This window comes from Neovison vison, chromosome 11, assembly GCF_020171115.1.
Source record: "Neovison vison isolate M4711 chromosome 11, ASM_NN_V1, whole genome shotgun sequence".
In the NCBI taxonomy this organism is placed as follows: Eukaryota; Metazoa; Chordata; class Mammalia; order Carnivora; family Mustelidae; genus Neogale; species Neogale vison.
The window spans coordinates 198,843,364-198,864,905 of record NC_058101.1 but is presented as its reverse complement, the minus strand read 5'-3'; the positions used below and the strand labels follow the sequence as shown (position 1 = coordinate 198,864,905).

At 39.5% G+C, this 21,542-nt stretch overlaps 1 protein-coding gene across 10 annotated transcripts in view; it reads left to right on the top strand.

The window, feature by feature from the left end:
• The window catches only part of TENM3 (teneurin transmembrane protein 3), a 692,983-nt gene that overhangs the window by 636,750 nt on the left and 34,691 nt on the right, over window positions 1-21,542 (top strand). For 7 of the 10 annotated variants that reach the window (XM_044225666.1, XM_044225665.1, XM_044225674.1 and 4 more), the window contains 6 exons: window positions 3,573-3,840; window positions 5,142-5,285; window positions 9,800-10,049; window positions 10,887-10,907; window positions 19,552-19,784; window positions 20,878-21,032. In XM_044225666.1, coding sequence (XP_044081601.1) covers window positions 3,573-3,840; window positions 5,142-5,285; window positions 9,800-10,049; window positions 10,887-10,907; window positions 19,552-19,784; window positions 20,878-21,032 — 1,071 coding nt within the window. The remainder of the gene's footprint in view (window positions 1-3,572; window positions 3,841-5,141; window positions 5,286-9,799; window positions 10,050-10,886; window positions 10,908-19,551; window positions 19,785-20,877; window positions 21,033-21,542) is intronic. The other 3 variants (XM_044225671.1, XM_044225669.1, XM_044225668.1) reach the window with 2 other exon arrangements.

The following is a 21,542-nucleotide window of genomic DNA, read 5'->3' as shown; positions in this document are numbered from 1 at the left end:
CATGACCTGAGTCAAAACTAAGAGTTGGACCCTTAACCAGCTGAGCCACCCAGGCACCTCTACTGGTTTCCTTCTTCAAAAGGGGCACTGTAGTTGCTACACTAAGAATATTCTGTATTGGGCAAAGGTTGAAACAAGGGGACCAGGTAAGAGACAGTCTCCGTAATTGGAGAAATGATGATGGATTGGACAAAGGAAGTTGGGGCTGAAGGGATAAGAAGTGGTTGTGTGCTAGCGGAGTCCAGGGCAGAGGTTGGGAGTAAAACGTAAACTTGGGGGTCATTAGTGACACAGAAAAATAGAAAGCATAGGGGGAGATCCCCTAGGGAAGGAGTGCAAATAGAGAGCAGACCAGATGAGCCAAGAAGGTCTGGGATAACAGGTTAAGAACTCTCACAGGCGAATACAATGCAGAAGAAACACCTCAATGATTTACTGCATAACCGTCAAGCCAGCTTTGAGCTAAAGCTTTTGGAAGTTCATTATAACCTTGTGCAATGTAGTACTTCCTCCCCAGAGGCCATCTTGCAGTAGCTCTGAACTTCTTAGCCACTCCTTAAGTAGATTTAACCTCGAGACTTTGTCTGTAGGTGGCAGAGCTTTAGTAAACTGAGTCATCAAAATAGGTTTCAAATAGTCAACAATTCCAGGAATGTCTGAAGGGTTTGTTGGGTTTTTTCCCCCCATTCCACCAAAAGTCTGCAGATATTTAGTAGAAATTTACTAAGAGCCTAGCATATGTGAGGTACTCTACAAGGATAAAAAGAATAATAAAGACACGGATTCCTACCATTCTAAATGTGATCCAGATTTAAAGGAAGAGCTCTGCATGTTCAAAAGAGAGGTCTATTCCTAAGGAAGCCAAAAAGAGCATCCCAGAGGAGGTTGGCCTTCAGAGTGGGAAAAGGATATTCCAGATTGACGACAATGTGAAAGCAACCACACAGTGGTAAAAACAAATGATAGTATATTAAAACTGGCGAGCTACTTAAATATAGAGCATGTAAGAGATAGGGTGGGGCTAGATTATGAGCAGCCCCAAAATACCACACAGTGGTACTGAATTCTTTAGGCAATGTGGAACCAGGGGGCCCATGGTCCCTTTTTCGGATTTCTCTAAAGCTAACTCAAGACGCAAAATGTGTAATTGATAGGAGAAGACAGAGAAATCAGTGAACTGACTGCTGTGCACTGTATTTCTATACATAGCCAGCACCGAGATGGGGAGGGCCCAACACTCAGAAGGATGGTGTAAGTGGAGAAGAGGGAACAGATTAGACTGAGATTTGGAAGGTAGAATTGACAAGATACAGTTTCTTTTTTTTTTTAATGACTGGATATGAAACTTTATTTATTATAAAATAAAATATTTGTTAATTTACTATAAAACAAAACAAAAATAACAAAATTAAAGAAAGTAAGTCTCATATTTTATTACCTCTTTTATATTAATTATAGTGTCTAACTGAATATTTAATGGGGTGAAGAATGGGGCTTACAGATCACACAGCTGGCAAAAAATCGGCTGGATGTTTATTTTTCCTCCCTGGCTGGGTGTACTTTTCCCACTAATGCAAAATAACACGGTCAAGTTAAATTACATAGGAGAAACACATGTTTTAATGAACTAAATTACAGATATTTGTTCCATGGAAGTAGGTTAATGATGACAAAGATAATAATCTGTTATTAAAATCAGGGATAACGTATGATGTTTCGAATTAGAGAAGCAGGTCCTACCAGATCACAGGAGAAGTATCTATTTAATTAATGAAAGACTACCTTACATATAGAAAACCTATCAGATTGATGAGAAAGTATTTTGAAAATAAATTAAGAGGAAATAAATTATATGCCTTAGGGTTCAATCACTTACATTTTCAGAGCCATTTCAAGAGTCACAGAATCCATTTTTCAAGCCAACCCACTGATATTTCACCCTAATGATGGAAGAACAATGAGTTCCATTTCCATTATTCACTCGGTAGCCTACAGCCACACCAAAGTGCTGTCAATCTTAAATGTAATGTTCTCTGTGAGTCTAACGGCTCTAGAAAGTTTCCGTACGGCCATAAACTATTTGGCTTCAGAGTCTCTGTGGCTGAAGTCAGTGCGCATGTTCCATAAGGAAAACCCCACAGTTGTGAGCAGGTGCTGAGTAGAGCTATGCCTTCTTCGTCCATGGGACCACATCCCACCGCTCTTGACGCCAACGCTGGCCCCCGGCCACAGTGGTGGTTTGCTCAGCCCATTCTCTGGTGCTACTCGCTTATACGCAGACTGACCACTACAACCTCACTATCCTGGGCCCTACGACAGTCATTGCAATTTGGAGACGACAAATAACCCATCAATCCCAACTGTTCTTTGCAAGAGGAGCTGGAGTCTACTGACCACAACATTGCTATGCTAAGATTTTTCTAACAGTCTGAATAATGAATCTTGGTCAGCCAACACGGGCAAATCTTGGAGAATGTTATTTAATTCTTGGTGGACAGAATGGTGACTTCTTGGTGCAGAGTCTTGAACCTAGACGGCCTTGTACTTTGCAAGATAGTGTAGTAAACCTCTGAAAACCTACTGTTGTTAGCCAAATAGGAGCTTAGCAGTGTTCATTAGCATCTGCGCTGTCGCAAAAAGACATTATACGCTACACAAATACATTTTCAAAATAATTAAAATTTTCAAAATAATGTAATATTTCTAAAATACTTTGGCATAGGTCGATATAAATTTGTTGATGTTTAATGAGCCAGTCACAGTGGTGGGTCAATTGTGGGGTTAAGAATATGATCTTTTAAAGTCTAAAAAGGAGAGCATTCTTAAGCAGGGAATTATTTTAACTTTTCACAGTCCAGTTTCAACTCAAAAAGTATACATTGAGGGTCTCGTGTGTGTATTCAATAACATACTAGTTGTTCTCTCCGGGAGAATTTATGCAGCTCTGACCTGTTAGTCCATCTACCATCATATCAAAAACGAGCAGTGAGTCCTCGCTCAGCATTTAACTAATTATGAGAATACGCGGCTGTTATATTACCTCTCAGTGTGGGTATGGAATTCACTACAATGTAACCGAATGGAATTGGTCTTTTCTGTTCCCACTCCTGTCTTTCTAGGCTGTGACCATTCAGCTGCCAAAGTCATAGATGTAGGTTGAATCCCTAAATGAGGCAGCTGGCGTAGGCCAGAACTTTGGCCCAGACCACATCCCTGCTCTGGGCTAACCATCTTACAGATGTCTGCTCGAATTCTCCAGGATGACAGGGGTGAACGATGGGTTAGTGAGAATCTGCTGTGACTATGAGCTCATAAGTCCATGTGTGTCGGCTCTGTGTCCTGTATGAGAAGTAGCACCTGAGGTGTGATGAACTCTGAGTGAGTGACAAGAAGCTTTGAGGAGGAGAAAAATTGGGCTGGCAGCAGAGTTATTTTTAATTATCGAATAAAGTAACAGCTCAGATGTGTCTTTGCTGTCCTCTTCAGTTGCTGGGCTCATTTCCTTTAAATCTATTTTAGCTAATGGTTCACCTGTGACCCAAGTTTGAAGTTTCTACTTTATGCACACCTAGGTGCTCCATGAAGAAACGACCATTCCAGGAACAGATTTGAAACTTTCCTACTTGAGCTCCAGAGCGGCGGGATATAAGTCAGTTCTCAAGATCACCATGACCCAGTCCGTCATACCGTTTAATTTAATGAAGGTTCACCTTATGGTGGCTGTGGTAGGAAGACTCTTTCAGAAGTGGTTTCCTGCCTCGCCAAACCTGGCCTATACTTTTATATGGGATAAAACAGACGCCTATAACCAAAAGGTCTATGGTCTGTCGGAAGCTGTTGGTAAGTTCCACATCGATATGTTCTGCGTCAAAAAAATGGTCTTGAAGTCAGAACTCCCATGAAGTCAACTGTCACCCATGGAAATCACTGGATAAACAGATAGGAAGACAGTAAGATTGACCTTGGGGAATTTTAAGCTGGTTGGTGGAGACCTGCCATGAGAAAAGGGAATGTATTCCCTGTGATGGGGAGAAAATATCCCTTCTTTTCTGGCTGAAATTCTGTCTTCAAAAATGTTCTGAATGAGATTCCAATTTTTCCCTACTGTCCTCCTTCCTTTTTTCACCTTTTGTTTTTTTCTAACCTTATCTCCTTAGCTTTCCTTATCCTTTTTTTAAATGTTTTCTGTATCTAATACGGTGGATTCAACACATAATGGTATTTAAAAGGATATAGACAGTATTTGTGTCCCAAAATTATTTTAGCTCTTTTGAGTAGGAATCAGTTTTGTAGAATGACATTCTTAAAAGCCCATTGTTTACTGAATGATGGGACAACGTGATCAGAGACTGACGTGTTGAAATATATATGGTCTAGCTTCGTGCTCAGGTTGAGACCAGCAAAAACTGATGGAAACTTTTTGTTCTATTCGTTTTTACCAGAGAATATTCTAGATATTTTATTCTGAAATTAATGTATAACTTGGGTTTGACTCAGTTCCTATCAATCAGATAATTGCTGCTTCTCCTTTCACTTTGTTCTAAATCTTAAAATCCATGTTTCATAAGAACTCTGAAGCTTTTTACTGGTGACTTGTTCCAAGTAATTTACAGCTAGCGTTATCGTTCAGTCCTGATAGTAACATGTGACTATGTCGTTATGGTCATACTGTCTTCTCTGCTGTATTGAACCTGACTTGTCATAAACATTTTGCACAACTTTTATTACTCTTGGAAACTAAACAGCTCTAATTATTCAGATAGCAAATATTATTTTTAGTTGTTATCATCTGATCACCACCTGGGGCTGATTTATCAAATCTAATTACTTAACCAGGTGCCCAATCTGGTCCTCATCTTGTGCTGTGAACCCCTTGGGAAAGAAATGGTGTGAGGGGAAAAAAATACTAGTTTCTGATCAAATCAATAGAAAAATAATATTTGAAGATAGTTTCTTAGAAAAACACCTTTTATGTGGTCAGATCTTTTCGTATAAAAATAATCTCCACGCATAAATGAGTGGAAATAGAGTCTTAGAACACAACTGTGGAAAAAAGCAGTTTTATCAAAATAATAAATTGCAATAAATAAATTTTATCAAAAGAAGTTGAGAAGAGGTACTATGCTTTGTCTTGATTCCAGTGTCGGTTGGATACGAATACGAGTCATGTCTGGACCTGACTCTGTGGGAAAAGAGGACCGCCATTTTACAAGGCTATGAATTAGACGCTTCCAACATGGGTGGTTGGACATTAGATAAACATCATGTGTTGGACGTTCAGAATGGTAAGATCTTGTTTGTAGTTAAATACCACTTGCCTTGAATAGATTGTGGCAACATTTACTCTTCTGCATGCTGTAGGATTAGAATTAGTAGAAAAAATAAAGATAGATTTTTAAAGACTCTACCAGTCTGAGGTGGGAACAACCTAATCTTCTTGTGAACTTTGAATCCGTCATAAATTCATCACCAAAATAGTTCTCCCACTTGAATATAAATGACTTTGGTGCTGCACTGAAAGCTGTCTGCATGGTAGTCTTCACACAGATTCACCCAGGGGTGTCTAACTCTATAGTAAGCCCAGAGTTGATTGAGGGTGCTTTAGGAAAGTTTACCAAAAGTGGAGGGAGGGGGACTTTTTTTAAAGTAAAGAAAAAAAATCCACGTGACTTTACCAAAATATTTCTGATAGATCTTAATCCTTAAGTAATTAGTCTATTCCGAGCATGTAGATTTTTTTTCACTTCTTCTTAGATTATATGTGAGAAAAAAATTGTTCTCCTGCTCAGATTGGGCTCCATATGCTCTTACTTTATAATTATTAGGAAAAATAAAGGAATAATCTGAGAAGAAAGCAAGGATTGAGAGGGATTACTCATAGTAAACCTTACACTGTAAAGGATTATTCTCTGACAACACATATTTCATATATCACGGGAGATATAAATTATTTTACAAAACTTGACCGGCATAATCTCATAAAGAATGTTGTGTATATTAAACGAACTCTCTTGTCCTCACTGTGTGTTTGACGCTTTGCCCTCATGCCGCCTACACCTAAGTATTTTCTAGAAAAGCAGAACCTTACGGTGACTTCCTCTAGCTCCCCATCCTAAACCGTATCATGCTAGTACCTCTCTACCCTCCCTTGCCAAATCTCCCTTTCCAATAGGAGATTTCCAAGTTGTGGTAAAATCTCTATCTTGGACTTCACAAAGGTTTTTGGAAGGTTCGGAATTTTGAATTGAACACGTAATACAACTAAATGTTTATGAGTATTGGTCACTTTTTCAGATTAATGTTACTTTGATATCTGTTCTTTTTATTTCAAAATTTTTCTTTAATATTTTTTTTAAAGATTTTATTTATTTATTTGACAGAGAGAGATTACAAGTAGGCAGAGAGGCAGGCAGAGAGAGAGAGGAGGAAGCAGGCTCCCTGCCGAGCAGAGAGCCCGATGCGGGACTCGATCCCAGGACCCTGAGATCATGACCCGAGCCGAAGGCAGCGGCTCAACCCACTGAGCCACCCAGGCATTTTGTTGTCAGAGCTGGAGAGGGTACATTTTCAATTTCCAAATGTAATGAATGTACAGTAGTGTCCAAGCCAGTGCTGGAGAACGCTGGTGTCTTACCTCTAGAAGAGAATCGTACCAAGCAAATCGATAGAGAAGAACCCTCCACCTGTTTCCTACCTTACAGCAGCACTGAGCTCTTCTCCCGGTCCAGCTGTATTCTGAACATCGGGTTGCCATTCAGTGAGTGTGCCAAAAGGTTGGGAGCAGAGCCCATAGTTAGTGCCACGTGCAGCACATGCTTGGGAAAAGCGAGACTCCTAACCAAGAAGGACGCTCCATATGTTATCCCTAATCATCAGTGGGGTCTGAAGGCGTGCTATTTCCGTCTGTCATGTTGGGAACACCAGGCACAGTCACAGGCTTTCAAAATGCAAAGCCACATGCCCAATGTGCCCCTGGCTGCTTCCGATTAAATGATGTGAAATGATATTTCACACAATTTGACATATTGCTAGATTCCCTCAGAATTTCTTTATAAACCAAACCAGGGGAACCTCTCTAGAAACATTTTAGTTATTGTGAGAATATAGGGTCAAGTTCAGAGCCCCAGGATTCTGCCAAGAGATTATGAGCTGGTAGGGAGTCAAGAGGCAGAGAGCTCCAGAAAGCCCATGCCGTAAACCCACTTTGTAACAATGGTGAATTACACTGTTACAATACCCAAAACTGAGTTTAGAATTCAGGTGGATTTGAGAAATTTAGATACTCTGTCTCTCTCGCTCTCTCTCTCTCTCTCTCTCACACACACACACACACACATACCCTCTACCAGAATAATATATAGTTTGCTTTTATTAAAGTATCAGGTCAGCTGTAGAAGCTAGGCTATCCCAAATTCTGTCCTCCACAAATTACTATAAATTATAAAATATATGTTGTTTTCAAATGTGAGGTAACCTAATTCAGGGGGTAAACTGCTTGTGATTTCAAATTTTATCCAAGAACCGTTTGACAAGGAGTGGCTTCTCAAAGTGACATGTGTCTAATTGACTAAACAAAGTGATTTGTAATCGCGACAAGGGGGGTGAGCTATGAAACGTATTAAAGATGAAGAGAAGGCTGAAATGGAGACAGTGACAGGTGTTTGCAGGCCTGGAACGTGGAAGTGAATATTCTAACGTTCGTCTTTGTCTTCTGTCATAATAGAGGAGAATCATGAAGGACCAATTGCTTAAAATAATGACTGAATAAATCAGGCTGAGCAGAACAGTAGGCTGGCTTGTAGCATTCTTGCATGAAACTTACAGACCTAGCCCTTCCAGGAAAATAGAGTTTCATAATTGTCAAATAACATAATCGCAGAAAGAAGGATCTTAGGTAACATTAATATATTCTTTGAAGATTCAAGGCAAAAGGCTTTTCACGTGTTCAGTCCAGCCTTATTTGTCTTATTTTTCCTTAAATTTGATCTTCTCTGATTTCTTTATGTAAATTTTCTGTGATTATTACATCACTCAAAAAGCATTTCAAAGTAATCATAGAATCCACCTAAAAATGTGCTAAGCTATAAGAGGAACATAATCATTCTGATCTCTTCTTCATTTTAAAATTATCCCGAAGTGGGAGGAAAAAAACGCATTCTTGAGTTTCCTGTTTGTACTTTCATGGATTGATTCTTTTAACTGTGTAGCTGCTAAAAAGTATAAGCATTGGCTTGAAGAACTGCTCTGAAATAGAGAACATTCAATAAATATATAATACGTACAACTCCAAAGTCCAAGCAGCAGACGGTTCATACAGATAATAGCCCTCTGCAAAGTATCATGAAATATGTATTGAACAGTGACAGCTGACCATCCAGGGTACCTCAGGCCAGGAGGAAACCACTGATCTGCTCTCCAGATAATAATGGCGAGTGAATAAAATTAGAATCACAACTCAAATCCAGTTTCTAACTATGAAAATATTTACTGTTCTTCTGGGATTTTTTTTTTTTTCTCAGATTTTCATTGAGGACCCTAATGGCTCAAACTGACACTGTGTCTTAAGTAGGATTGGCACTTGCATGCCTAAAAGCAGAATTCTTCTTAAATAATAAGTTGCCCTTCCATAACAGCTTTGCTATGTTTGGAATTCTGAATAACTGCGTGTGTGTGCGTCTTCGTGTTGGTTACGAGTATAACCAAGAAGAACGTTCTTTGGCAGCATAATAGTATATAGGGGGTTTGACACTCACTGTCTAAATTTATTTTCTATAAAGTAATTTTTACATTTTTAAATTCAGTGATACACCCAGAAGGAAGAAATTCATATTGCTGGTGCACATTTTTGTTGGTTGGATTAATTCATAATAGTATAACATCGTTAAGCAATTAGAAAACTTATTATTCCCAGAAGAACATGTAGAATGGTTCTCAAATTTGGTTGCACATTAGGGTCATCTGGAGCTTTAGGTTTTGTTTTTTTTTTTAATTTTAAGAAGTTATTTATTGGGGCACCTGGTTTGCTCAGGCTATTGGGCATCTGCCTTCAGCTCAGGTCAGGTTCCCTGGATCCTGGGATCCAGCCCCACATCAGGCTCCCTGCTCAGTGGGAACCTGCTTCTCCCTCTCCCTCTGCTGTTCTCCTTGCTTGTGCTCTCTTGCTCTCACTGTCAAATATATAAAATCTTTAAAAAAATTTTTTTTTCATTTATTTACTTGACAGAGAGAGTGCACACGCAAGTGGGGTGGGGTCAGAGGAAGCAGGTGCAGCAGACTCTTCACTGAGCAGGGAGCCTGACGTGGAGCTTGATCCCAGGACCCTGAGATCATTACCTGACCCAAAGGAAGACACCCAACCACCTAAGCCCTCCAGGCACACTATCTGGAATGTTTTCCTAAAAGTCTGCCCTCAGACCAGTTAAATCAGGAGCTCTCAGGATGAGATCCAAGCGTCAGTGGAACAGACCCAGTCTGACCCACTGTGTAGCCACGTTTGAGAACCACCAATGTTGACAATTTGGGCTTTTAATTTTGCTGATTCGTCCTTTGTTTCTTTCACCAGCCCTCCCTTACATGCATAACAGACAGCACTTTTCATATATATCCTTTGTGTTTTGCCAAATGATATTTTACACCAGGTTAAATAAATAGAGTTCTTGTTCTTTCCGAGAGAACTTGAAGTAAATGTTCCCAGTCTGTATCCACAAAGCACTGAATTATAGTTACACCTAGAGTGAGCATGTTTACTTTTCATCTTTCTGCTTTGTATTACAAGAACAATGCATTTTGTGTCTTCCAGGCATACTGTACAAGGGCAATGGGGAAAACCAGTTCATCTCCCAACAGCCCCCGGTTGTCAGTAGCATCATGGGAAATGGCCGGAGGCGCAGTATCTCGTGCCCCAGTTGCAATGGTCAGGCCGATGGTAATAAATTGTTGGCCCCGGTTGCATTAGCTTGCGGGATCGATGGCAGCCTGTATGTAGGGGATTTCAACTATGTTCGGCGAATATTCCCTTCTGGAAATGTAACAAGTGTTTTAGAACTAAGGTATGTCTTTCCTTAATTTGGTTTTTTGGTTGTTGTTTTTTTTTAAGATTTATTTTTAAGTAATCGCTGCACCCAACATGGGGCTTGAACTTACAACCCAGAGATCAAGACTTGTGTGGTCCTCCAACTGAGCCAGATGGGCAGCCCCTTAATTTGGGATTGTTACCAAAGCTGAGCCTGCCTTTATAAGAAAAAGTGTTTAGTCTAATAGACCAATTTATTTATTTAAGTATACCTTCCCAATGTTTAAAATTCCTCCTGAAAAGAAGTCAGATTCTTGGTTAAAGTCAGGAAAAGCACAACACATATATTCTGTGCCATAAATGTATAAAGGAGTATAAAGGCACCCAACATAGAAAATATCTTAGTGATTTCAGGGCATTTTCTATGCTCCAATAGGAGAGAACTATGACTTTTAAACCCCTTTAGTTCTTCAGAATAACTTCTTGATATAGGTTGTTACTCTTTTAAATCATGTGGGTTGAAATTAAGAGATAGAATATTTCCCTACAGTATCAGGACATAAGAGTAAGGCAATAACTTTCCATTAGAATACTGGATCTTCAAATTGGGTTAACCCGTTAGCCATAATACCAAAAGTTAAAGTTACAAATTGTTGCTTTGCCTTGTTCATTTAAGTGTGATTATTAAAATCATCCTATTCTATAAATTATTTGATAAGCCTTGGCTTATGAAATTCCTTTCCAGTGTTATTTCTGCTTAAGTTGGCAATTTTCCATTCAAATAATTAAAATCTCAGTATGCAACTCATTGTATTTTAGAAAGTTTTTCTAACTGTGCTTTTTTTCCCCTACCTTTTTATCTGCTTCCACCAAGAAATAAAGATTTTAGACATAGGTAAGCATCTTGCTAAAAGGTTACTGTGTATTTTCATGTCCTTTTTACATGTTGATGTGACTCTCTGACATTATTTTCTAAGAACATTTCATCATGAGAGAGGAAACTCAGTATCACAGAACATCTAAGGAATGAAAACTGCTTAAATGAACCATTCATATGTAGCATGTTGCAAATTCTATTATGCAACATAACCTGAAAAGCTATTTTCAAGTTAGTTAATAAAATAAATTTTGTCACCAAAAAAAAAAAAAAATTATAAGGAACATGTCCATAAAACAAATCTATTTCTAAACATCAGTTACTGGCTCACATAATCTAAGCCATATTGAACAGAACAAAATTTGAAGCAGAGTAGGAGACGTCAAGACATTTAGTTTGGTTTATTGGGCCCAAAGCTTATTCAGTTGGGGAGATTCTGTTTAAGAAAAAGAATCTGAAAAATGTTTTACTGTGGCAAATTTTTAAAAATGTAAGCTCATGTGATCATGTTCCTTGGGACCTCACTGGGCTTGCAAGGAACCGTACGAAGGAATCCTAATACTTAGGCTTTGTTAACTTCCTGGTAAATTTCATCACTGTGGTCATTTATATTTTCCCAAGTTGAGAGAGTCACTAGATTTGCATTTTAAGAAGTAATGTTTTCATGGACACTGTTATGAAGGAAAAGACTTTCTTCCAAGTTTAGGATGAGAACAGTTGAAACAAGTGTGTGAGCTCAGAAGTTTTTCAGATTCTACTTGCAACGTGTCCTTAGGTAGAGAAGGCATAGCAAAAGCTTGTGTATAGAGTGTTTTGACTGAAAAACTTCCCACAGGGCAACAAAAAAGGAAAAAAAGTAATATATTTTAAAGTAAAGCTCACCAAAAAAGCTAGACTTGTTGCACCTGCTGGATCTCATTTGGCCAGTAAAGTATCTAATGAAATGACATCGGGTAGAAAAATTAGAAATAGTTTATGTGACATCCTTGAGATGAGCCCATCAGCATTACCCACTGGAACAATGTTGCAGAGATCGACAAGGAGGGAATAAGAGACAAGGTTCCCCCAGAAGATGAGAAGCTGTTGCATATTCATATGACCAGGCATGGCCCCAGGACCTTTCCCCGAGATGCCCTGTTGAGTTTGTGCTGAGTGAGATGCCCTATGGAGCTTGTGCTCTCAGCTAATAGCTCGTCATGTGCTAAGATTAACAGTAAATTTCTGCTATTAGAATCCACAGCAAAATATCAAAATTGTTCTGGCCTCGCCTTCTTGGTAACTGTGGAGGAAAGAGGGAAGACAGACCCGTGCATATACCAACTAAATGTGAAAATGCTGGAGGCCATACAGAAAGAACGATCAAAGCAGCTCCCTTTTAACAAACCAGCCCATCACCTGCCAGGCTCGGTGCCAGACATTTTATATACTTTATTGCAGATCCAAACAGTAGTCGTTCGGGGTTCCAGATGAGGTCACTGAAACTCAAGGAAGCTTTGGGGAGGGGGAAGCATTTTTTTCCCCAAGACACATAACTAAGAAGTGGGGAGCAGGGATTTGAACCACTCTGAACAGCGTGTTCATGGCACAACACCGCGCAGTCAGTTTTTTATGTGTCCAAATGGCTAGAATTCTGTGGGATAATTCCCTGGGTACACAAAAAGCTAGATTTATTTCACAATCATTGGACAAATTACTTAGAGCTATAATCTCTCTCCCTGGGGGAAAAAAAAGCTACATTGATTAGAGGTTAGAGCTCCATTATTATTAACGATACTTTCTAATATGAGCTCATTATGTACTAACTCCTGCTGTCGGGCAGTGATACTCACTGTGCTCCCTCTCTCATGACCCTCCTTAACCTTTCTCCCCTTCTACTCTTCTACGTTATCCTGGCTACGTGTGAGCTCCTGCATTTCCTTTTGCTCCATGCATGTAAAACGCACTGTTTGGGTTTTATATTGATATTCATGCTCGTTAAATCAGTGTTGACTGATCACTTCCCATGTACTAGGCAGTTTGACAAATAATAATGTAAGAAAATCCATGTTCTCAGAACTAAACAATCTAGTAGGGGAAACAAGATATATAAGTAACAAACTAAGTAACATTATCAGTATCCTGCTTTGGCACTTTGTTATGTCCAGGGCTTATACTGTGAGAGGAATTCTATGGGGGAAAAGATTATTGGGGATGGGGACGTGATAAGTGAAAATTCTCTGGAAGGTGATATTTGACCTAGGTCTGAAAATGAAGTCTGCTTAAACAGAACAACAGGAAGAAAGGCGTTGGGAGGCAGTTGTGAAGAAAGAATACAGAGCAAGGGACGTTACTGGGGTTTGTGAAAGGCATGAGCAAGACGTGTTCTAAGAGGACTCAGATTTACCTGGGTGGAGCAGGGAATCCGTGTGGGAAATAGTAAGAGATACAGGTAAAAAGTCAGGGTAGGGTCAGATTGCTTAGGGCCTTGAGTGCTCTAAGGAATTGCTCTTCTGTCCTGTAGGACAACAGATATAGTGGACAGCCATTTTCTGACCTTGAACAAGATGGCGGCATACTCAAAATGGCCCTCGAGGAAGATGAGTCTGATACCAGTGTTCAGGATGACTTGAGGATCGGTTAGAAAGCTGTTGCCTGAAACCATGAGATGCTAGGTACCTGAAAGACTATGGCTAGCAAGGAAGGAAACCCACCCATAAAATAAAGGAAGGCAGAGGATGAACATACTATATAAGGGTGATGAAGAAGAGGACGATAAAAAAGAGAGGACAAAAATAGGGATTCCATTTGCTCAATAACTAATTAATCAAAACGGACTTCACAAAGGCAAAATATGTCAACTCACTGGAGCTTCTCAATTTTGCTTAAAAAAATAAAATTCTTTCCAGGTGCTTCTTCCTATTTGCCTATGTTCTCTTCCTCATCGTAGTTGATAGGATACTGTTGGCTTTCTCTTTATCCCCACTGTGCTGGCTAGCATCAAAGTCATGAGGGGCTTAGGAACAGATAATAGGAGGAAAAAGATATTGAAAATACATCTAAATATACAAAAATGAACAGTGTAGGCAGTTAATGATTAAGTAATATATAAAAATGCATGATTCTGGTCATATACTAGTTTTGTATACTATTAAAGAGTCTCATGAATTAGACTAATGGGGGACATAATTAATGAAAATATTAAATCACAAAATAAATATAAAAACACATACTCTTTTTATTTTAAAATCCAGAGTATTCTGTTATACCAAATATAATAAGTGCTGCCAGGATATCATATCAAATAAAAGTCTCAAGCTATACTTGAATGAACAGATATAAATACTAATCAATCAACACACAAAATTTTTTACATAAAAGGAAGCTTCTGAAATCCTTAAAATTTTAAAGAGCTCTTAGCTATGCTAAACATCTCCCCTATAGGTATATAGTATGAGTTTGCTAACAAACTCCTTTTGTAGGTAATAAATTTTAGCTCATCTCTGTTCCAATTCTCTAAAATTCCAAAATAAAGGAACTTAAATTAATTAAGCAATGCCAGTTAAGAGGCCATAAAATATGTGAGCCTAAAAATCAACTTTGTGAATTTTATATTACCAATTAAGAGATCAAAGAAAATGCCGATCACAGGTCTGTGAACTTGAATCAATTAAAGTTTAAATACAAGATTATAAAAGCTTGATTCAGCACTTCTTATTGACTTCATATTTAAAAATCAAACAGACACAGGAATACCACATCCCAAAGCCCTGCTTGCAAGTATAAAAAGTTTCAGTCCCCAGAAAAGAGGCATTTTATTGTTATCCATAAATATGATTTATGCTTTTCTGTGTTCTAAGGGCTCCGGCCCAATTTCCAATAAAAAGATGAAAGTGCTAATGACATCTCTCCTATAGCTTGTTCTTTGCAAATATCTCTCTAGTCTACGAAAGCTGAATGATGACAGAATGAGTAACTCATCTAGTCTGTGTTTATAGCTGGATCTGTGTCCATGGAGAAGTTCGCTTGGGAATCACGGTCATCTAGGCAGGGCAGGGTCAGTCTTCCGAGGAGCGGGTTACTAAAGGTTTTTATCTTGCTTTGATTTTGCCATCCTTAGTCAAAACCTCCATGTTATCCTAAGCCTCTCTGAAATGAACATCTCAGTCAGTGGTACAGGAGGACCGTGGTGCTTCTCCTGGTGAGCAGAGACTCCCACAAACCATCCGTGTTGACATCCTTACGCTCCAGCCCTCGGTCACTGTAGCCTCCCATTTTCCACAAGAGACCTTTGACTGGCCTGAGAACTCACCATTGACTGGTGCTCGCACACCAGCCTCGCAAGGGCTTTGGTTTTTCCGGAAGCCAGAGCGCAAGTACTAGCCCGCTATCAGAAAGCTCTGCTTATATCGGGGTCCTTGAACCCCAGATCCATCCCATATATTGTCAGAGCTTTTCTGCGTGTGGTCAGCTGAAAGTTTCCAAGCTCACCCCCGATCCTTTAGTGCCTTGGTACTGATCCCTCTTTTCATTTAGAAGGAGCTGGGCGCTCAGAAGCAGCTGTCACCCACCACGCTCGGCTGCATGGCAGATAACTCCTCCCGTTCTCATTCCCCACCATTCTGTGGGGGGATATTTCCAGAGGTAAACTCTCTTCTCAAGACCGCATACTCCTCCACATTTGTTATTCTGGACAATGGAGTTGTGTGCAAAATTAGAGCTTTCCTTTGGCGGACATATGTTGCTTGATTGAGACATCCCTGCATCTTCAAAGAAGGAGATGCTCCAAGACGGGAAATGGCAAATATGAGCCCCACTTTGGACGTTCTCCTATTACTATCCCACTGGAATAAAAATGACGTCAGTAAAAGCAAATCTTAGGACTTGAATGTCCGGGTTTTTTTGGACTCATGTCCTATAGCTCAAGCAGCCACCTCAAAAATCTGCTGCTTTATTCTCAAAATGAGGGACGTCATGAAAAATCACATGTAATTTTTTTATACCATTCTTTAAGATTTTATTTCTTTGGGAGAGAGTGCACACAAGCTTATGGCAGGAGGGGCAGAGGGAGAGAGAGAGAGAGAGAATCTCAAGGAGACTTCCTGCTGAGCACAGAGCTACATGCTGGGCTCGATCTCACAACCCTAATATCATGACCAGAGCTGAAATCAAGAGTCAGATGCATAACCAACTGAGCCACCCAGGTACCCCTTTCTTCACATCATTCTTCATCAGGGTCCTGAAGTTTTTATTCTCCTTTGTTGTAAAGCCATGATTTATATAGTTAGAACAGCTTGGTATTAAAATTCTCCCTTGCACACTATTAAATAAAAAAGGCAAGGTGCAGAACAGCTTTTGTGCCAAAGCACGTATGTGTCTATAAATAGTTACCTATTTATAGCATAATAAAAAATATAAAAGGATATATGCTTTTTTATCAAGGGAATATTAGAGATAAGAAAGGGCAAGGGAGAATCACTTCCCTTTTCATTTTGTACAGTTCTGCACAGTTTATAAGTGGGTTAAACAGATGGGAAGATCATGATCTCAGTTTTGGGTTGTTTTTGTATGTCTTTGGATTGAAAAATTGAATTAATATTCTTTATTTTTGAAACTGTCTCCTAGAAGTTGCTCTTGAAGGATTTTTCCACAAATAGCCTTTCAACAGATATTTTAGAAAAGATTCGTAAAGAGGGTGAAAAGGACTTCATGATTAAGTCCCCCTATCCTGGGCTTGGATGTCATTCAAATGAGTAATTTGGCATATTACCCTCCACTTGAAAAATTACTCAATATTCCCAGAGTACCCCAAATAAGGTCTTTGTCCTTGAGCCAAACCATATGCATTTGGAGACCAAGTCATCTGGCTTTGAAAATTCAGAGGAACGATTGATGATATTACTTCAACACTGAGAAAAAAGAAACCCCAGCTTGCTCTCCTGAAGATGGTACATTTCCACCCTTTGTGCATGTGAAAGAAAGAGAGACTTCTTGATACTATTTTCTTGAAAGTGACCTTGTGGCTTTATAAAGGTATTTCATATGAATACCTAACTCCGACTGAATTTACATTGGATTGCATTATTCATTTGCCTTTATCATCACTACTCTAGAAGCAATTCCAAGTGGGTGTTTAAAGAAGAGGTCTGCGTTGTTTTAATAGTTCAGGATCTTATAAGCATAACAGCAGGACCAAGGAAACCAATGTGAACCGTCTCCAAGTTTAGATAGTCATTTTTTCCCTAGGAACATGTTCAGAAAGCCAGTCAGGGTGGAAGCGGTTAAAAGTCAGTCTCGCACTTCTCTACCATAGGGAGTTACAAGGCAAAAGACGGCGGTGTGAGAGGGGGCAGGACAGAACCAAGTGTGCAGAATAGCTAACGCTCTCTGAGTATGTCTTATGTACTGGACACTGTTCTAAGCATCGCTCCTGTATTAGCGGCTGTAACCCTGTCAGCATACCATGAAATGTGTATTATTGTTATCATCACACCGTTAGTGAGTGAAGAAGCTGGGATTCAGACCCTGACAGTCTGGTCCAGAGGTCATGTTCATAGATTTACAACCAGCAAGGAAACGAAGTGTGTGTGTGTGTGTGTGTGTGTGTGTGTGTTTTCATAACCAGCTCTCTGACTATTTATAATTAGGATATAATTGGGGAGATCAGAAGAGTCTAGAGAAGTCTCTCCAGTGTCACGTCTCTCAAAATAAACCCCGTTTGAATGAGTCGCAACCCTGTCACCAACCGTAGATCAGAAAGACCAGCCCTGTCCATATCGGGCTGTTTGTAGGGGGAAAATAACCTCTTAAAGTTGCCCTGAAGGTTATATTGATATGTTGTAGCTTTTTGCTTCATTACCAAGTAACAATCTACCACATTATGGAACCCAGTATTTCTGTGCCTTTAAAATTTCAGGCATCAATTTAGAAAAGTGACATAATAACACGGCAAGGTGATCATTTGGTAAAACCCAGTATGTCTGAAATGGTTTTACCTCAGATGACTTGTATCTCTTTGAGTCCTTTGTTTCACTGTTCACCCTTTTATACATGTTCCCCCACTCAAGACTTCTAGCTCAAATATGTCTCTTGTCACCAAAAAATATTGAAGAGTAGAAAGGAGACCCGAAACCTGAAGGTATTCAAGGCTGTGTGTGTCTCAGTGTTTCCCTGTAAATCCACATCATAGCCACAGGCCTTTTCAGATTTCCAGAAGATTCCACGCAGATTCCACATGTGACCATCCAGCTAGGCGCCCACCAATGTGAGGCCCACTAGTGAAACCTAGAACTTGCTATTTTAACAGCAGACTCTCACAGGGGCCCCAAAGTACATGTATTCACCACTTAAGAGGAAGGGCATTAAGTAGTGGGAATTGTCTCATTAGAACCTAATAGTAATGAAAAGACTACTACATCATTATTTAGAATCAACACTTTCATATAATTCAACTTTCACTACATCTTTTAAATATTCACATATAAAATAAATGGAAAAGTGTATGTGCGTGTGTGCGCACGAGCGTGCACATGTGTAGAGAGAATAAGAGTGAGTTAGTAAAATCAAGTTTATCGTCAAGATAATGTGGAATCTGTTGGATTCTTATCTGTTGATGTCTTTATGGGGACACCAAATTATTTAACTCTTTTTAGAATTTTTTTCCAGAAGGCATTATTTGCACCATGTATGAAATTACATTAATCCTAAGAATGTGGTGTTGCGTGTTTATCAAGAGATTAACTTTCTAATTCCAACTAAGTGTCATAATTCGCCCATTCCTTGATGACGTCCGTCTTACCACTCTTTACAGGCAGGGGGACCTAAAATATTTCACCGTTGCATTACTTGGACTGTATAAAATTGAGGCGCTGGGTTTTGTGAACAAATGCCTCCATCTCACCAAATTCAGAGACGGGTCTCAGAGCAGCTTCACTTACAGCTTTACAAGTAGAACTGATGGGTTCGCCATTCCGGCCCACAGCACGAGGCCCCCGACTGAGACGGCCCCCTCCACATGAGTGACCTTATTTTAGTATTTCACCCCCTAGTTCGAGACAAATGTAACTGCATCTGATCACCGTTCTGGATGACTATAGAGCAACCAGGACAGGCAGCTCACAGATACTACCTTGCAACCAAATCAGACACAGGACAGACGCCTCTACATTTTGCAGGGGCAGGTGTCCATGGGATTTGGATTTGTGGCAAAACAGGAGACTTCCCTGTGCTGAGGAGTGAGGGAAATCAGTGGTACCTTCTCCTTCACTGGAGTTGCACAGAGTCACCCTTCCCATGGAATCAACCTTATGTCTGTCACTCGAGGGCACTTTATTAATGGCTTTTCATTGAACCAAAAGGGTTTAGAGAACTTGCTTCTCTCTCCATTTTAGGCTAAAAGCATCTTGCCTTCCAAAGGGAATTATTTTCAAGATGGCCGCTCTAATAAATTTAATAATTAAATCCTCCGCAATAGGCAAGGGAGGAACAGAGTCCTATCAAAGCTCGCTTCCAACTCTTTTCATTCATTCTTTGAAGTTGTTCTTAAATATGCTGTTCGTTTTCCAGTCTTTAATAACAGTTTATAATCAGTTTCTCATGATCTGTTTTGTTTTGCTCTTAAGTCTCCCCCTGTGTTAGGGGTAACTGTCTTGTGATGTTTACGTATGATCCTTCTCTTTTTTTACAGCAGCAACCCAGCTCACAGATACTACCTTGCAACCGATCCAGTCACAGGAGATTTGTATGTTTCTGACACTAACACCCGCAGAATTTATCGCCCAAAGTCACTTACGGGTACAAAAGATTTGACTAAAAATGCTGAAGTCGTCGCTGGGACAGGGGAGCAGTGCCTTCCGTTCGACGAAGCCAGATGTGGAGATGGGGGGAAGGCCATTGAAGCAACCCTCATGAGTCCCAAAGGTACTGGCATTTACCAATTTGAAGATTTCTTTTTATTAAAAAAAATATATATATATATACAGAAAACCCAGTTAGTGCCTGATGGTGTTTAATGCTGAGTCTAACGGTTTACGCTCAACTGTGTTCTAGAAAGCGGTTTCACATCCAGTGTTTTGAAAAGCCATGTAGTGTGAAACTGCTAGAATCCTAAGTTGATTTTACAGTAAATATTGGGTTCGTGGCATTTTTTTATCATTCCATTTTTTTTTTCACATTTCCAAAGAAGAAAGTAACGAGTCCATATTATTCAGGTCACATCCTGTTAAACTTCAAGGAAGTGTCCAGATTCTTTCATTGTCCTGGAATCTCTTTGTCATGAATGAGTCCCAGACCTCTTTAAATACCATCACTAAGCAACGCTATTAGTCCTCACCCAGTTCGGAGCTATTAAACTTTTGTTTCTATGCCGTGGGAAAAAATGCTTGCTGTGAGGAATTTCTGGAGGTAACAAGGGCTAAAATTCTATGTGATAAAGGTTTCTAGCTTTTAAACCAGTTGGGACTGACTCCTTGCTCATGTATTATGCCATTCATTACAATGTTTTTTGATTTGGGGCTTTTTTTTTTTTTTCATTATAGCTGGCAACTGTTATGTGAATAAGGACTGGAAAAAAGCATTTGTTGTACTGAATTATTCATACTAGCAAATTTCATTGTAACAAGGTCAACGAAACACTAACCTTGGCTCAGATTTATTTTTGTTAGAATACAGTTATTCTAAGTTCAGAGTAAGAGAATTTGACCTGTTTCTGTAATTGATAGACAACAATATTATACAGAAGTTACAATTTTATATTTAAGATACAGGGAGCACCTATGTGATTCATACACCAAGTAGAGATTCTTACAAATTTCGGTTATTTCCTTACTACATTTTACGTAGATGTGTGTTACAAATGCCTCTGTTGGGTTTTTCCTAATGTATTTGCAATCTACAATCTGACCTGCTACCTGTCACCTATATTATCCCTGGGGTTGAACGTTGAATTTGATCATGAGCCCAAAAAATGCATCCCGTTTGAAAAAATTGGTCACGCTTACTTCTCTTGGAAAAGGAATGGCGGTTGATAAGAATGGATTGATCTACTTTGTTGACGGAACCATGATCAGAAAAGTTGATCAAAATGGGATCATATCAACTCTCCTGGGCTCCAACGATCTGACTTCAGCCAGACCTTTAACTTGTGACACCAGCATGCACATCAGCCAGGTAGCTAAAATCTTAAACTGCATTGTTTGTTTCCCTTTCTAGGCGTCTTGGTTGACTAAGTCAGTAGTCTGGGATGGCCCCGTAATAAACTGCATATATACCATGTGTGGCATTTGTGGTATTAGAGCTGTTCCGTTTAAATGTATCTCAGGAGCTAATAAAAAGTTATTTTCTTCTATGGTTCTGCATTTGATGAATTCAATGAGATTACGGAACAATTAGCATGAAGAAATGCTAAAGCATTCGAAATAAAATACCAGTAAAGTAGCAGCAGGCAGATATTCCAGAAAGAACAAAACAGCTTAAATCTCTAATCTTTTGATTGCATGAGCTCTTTAAGCAGTAGAAAGAACCCACTATGATTAGTCCCAAGGGACTTGTATTTAGAATGAGGGACTTTCCTGTTGGCCTGATTGAAAACACAATAGAACACTAATGTATTCATAACCTAGAAAGCCTCGACGTCTGGTGCTTATTACAGCCGAAGGAACGTACGTGTTCATATCTCAT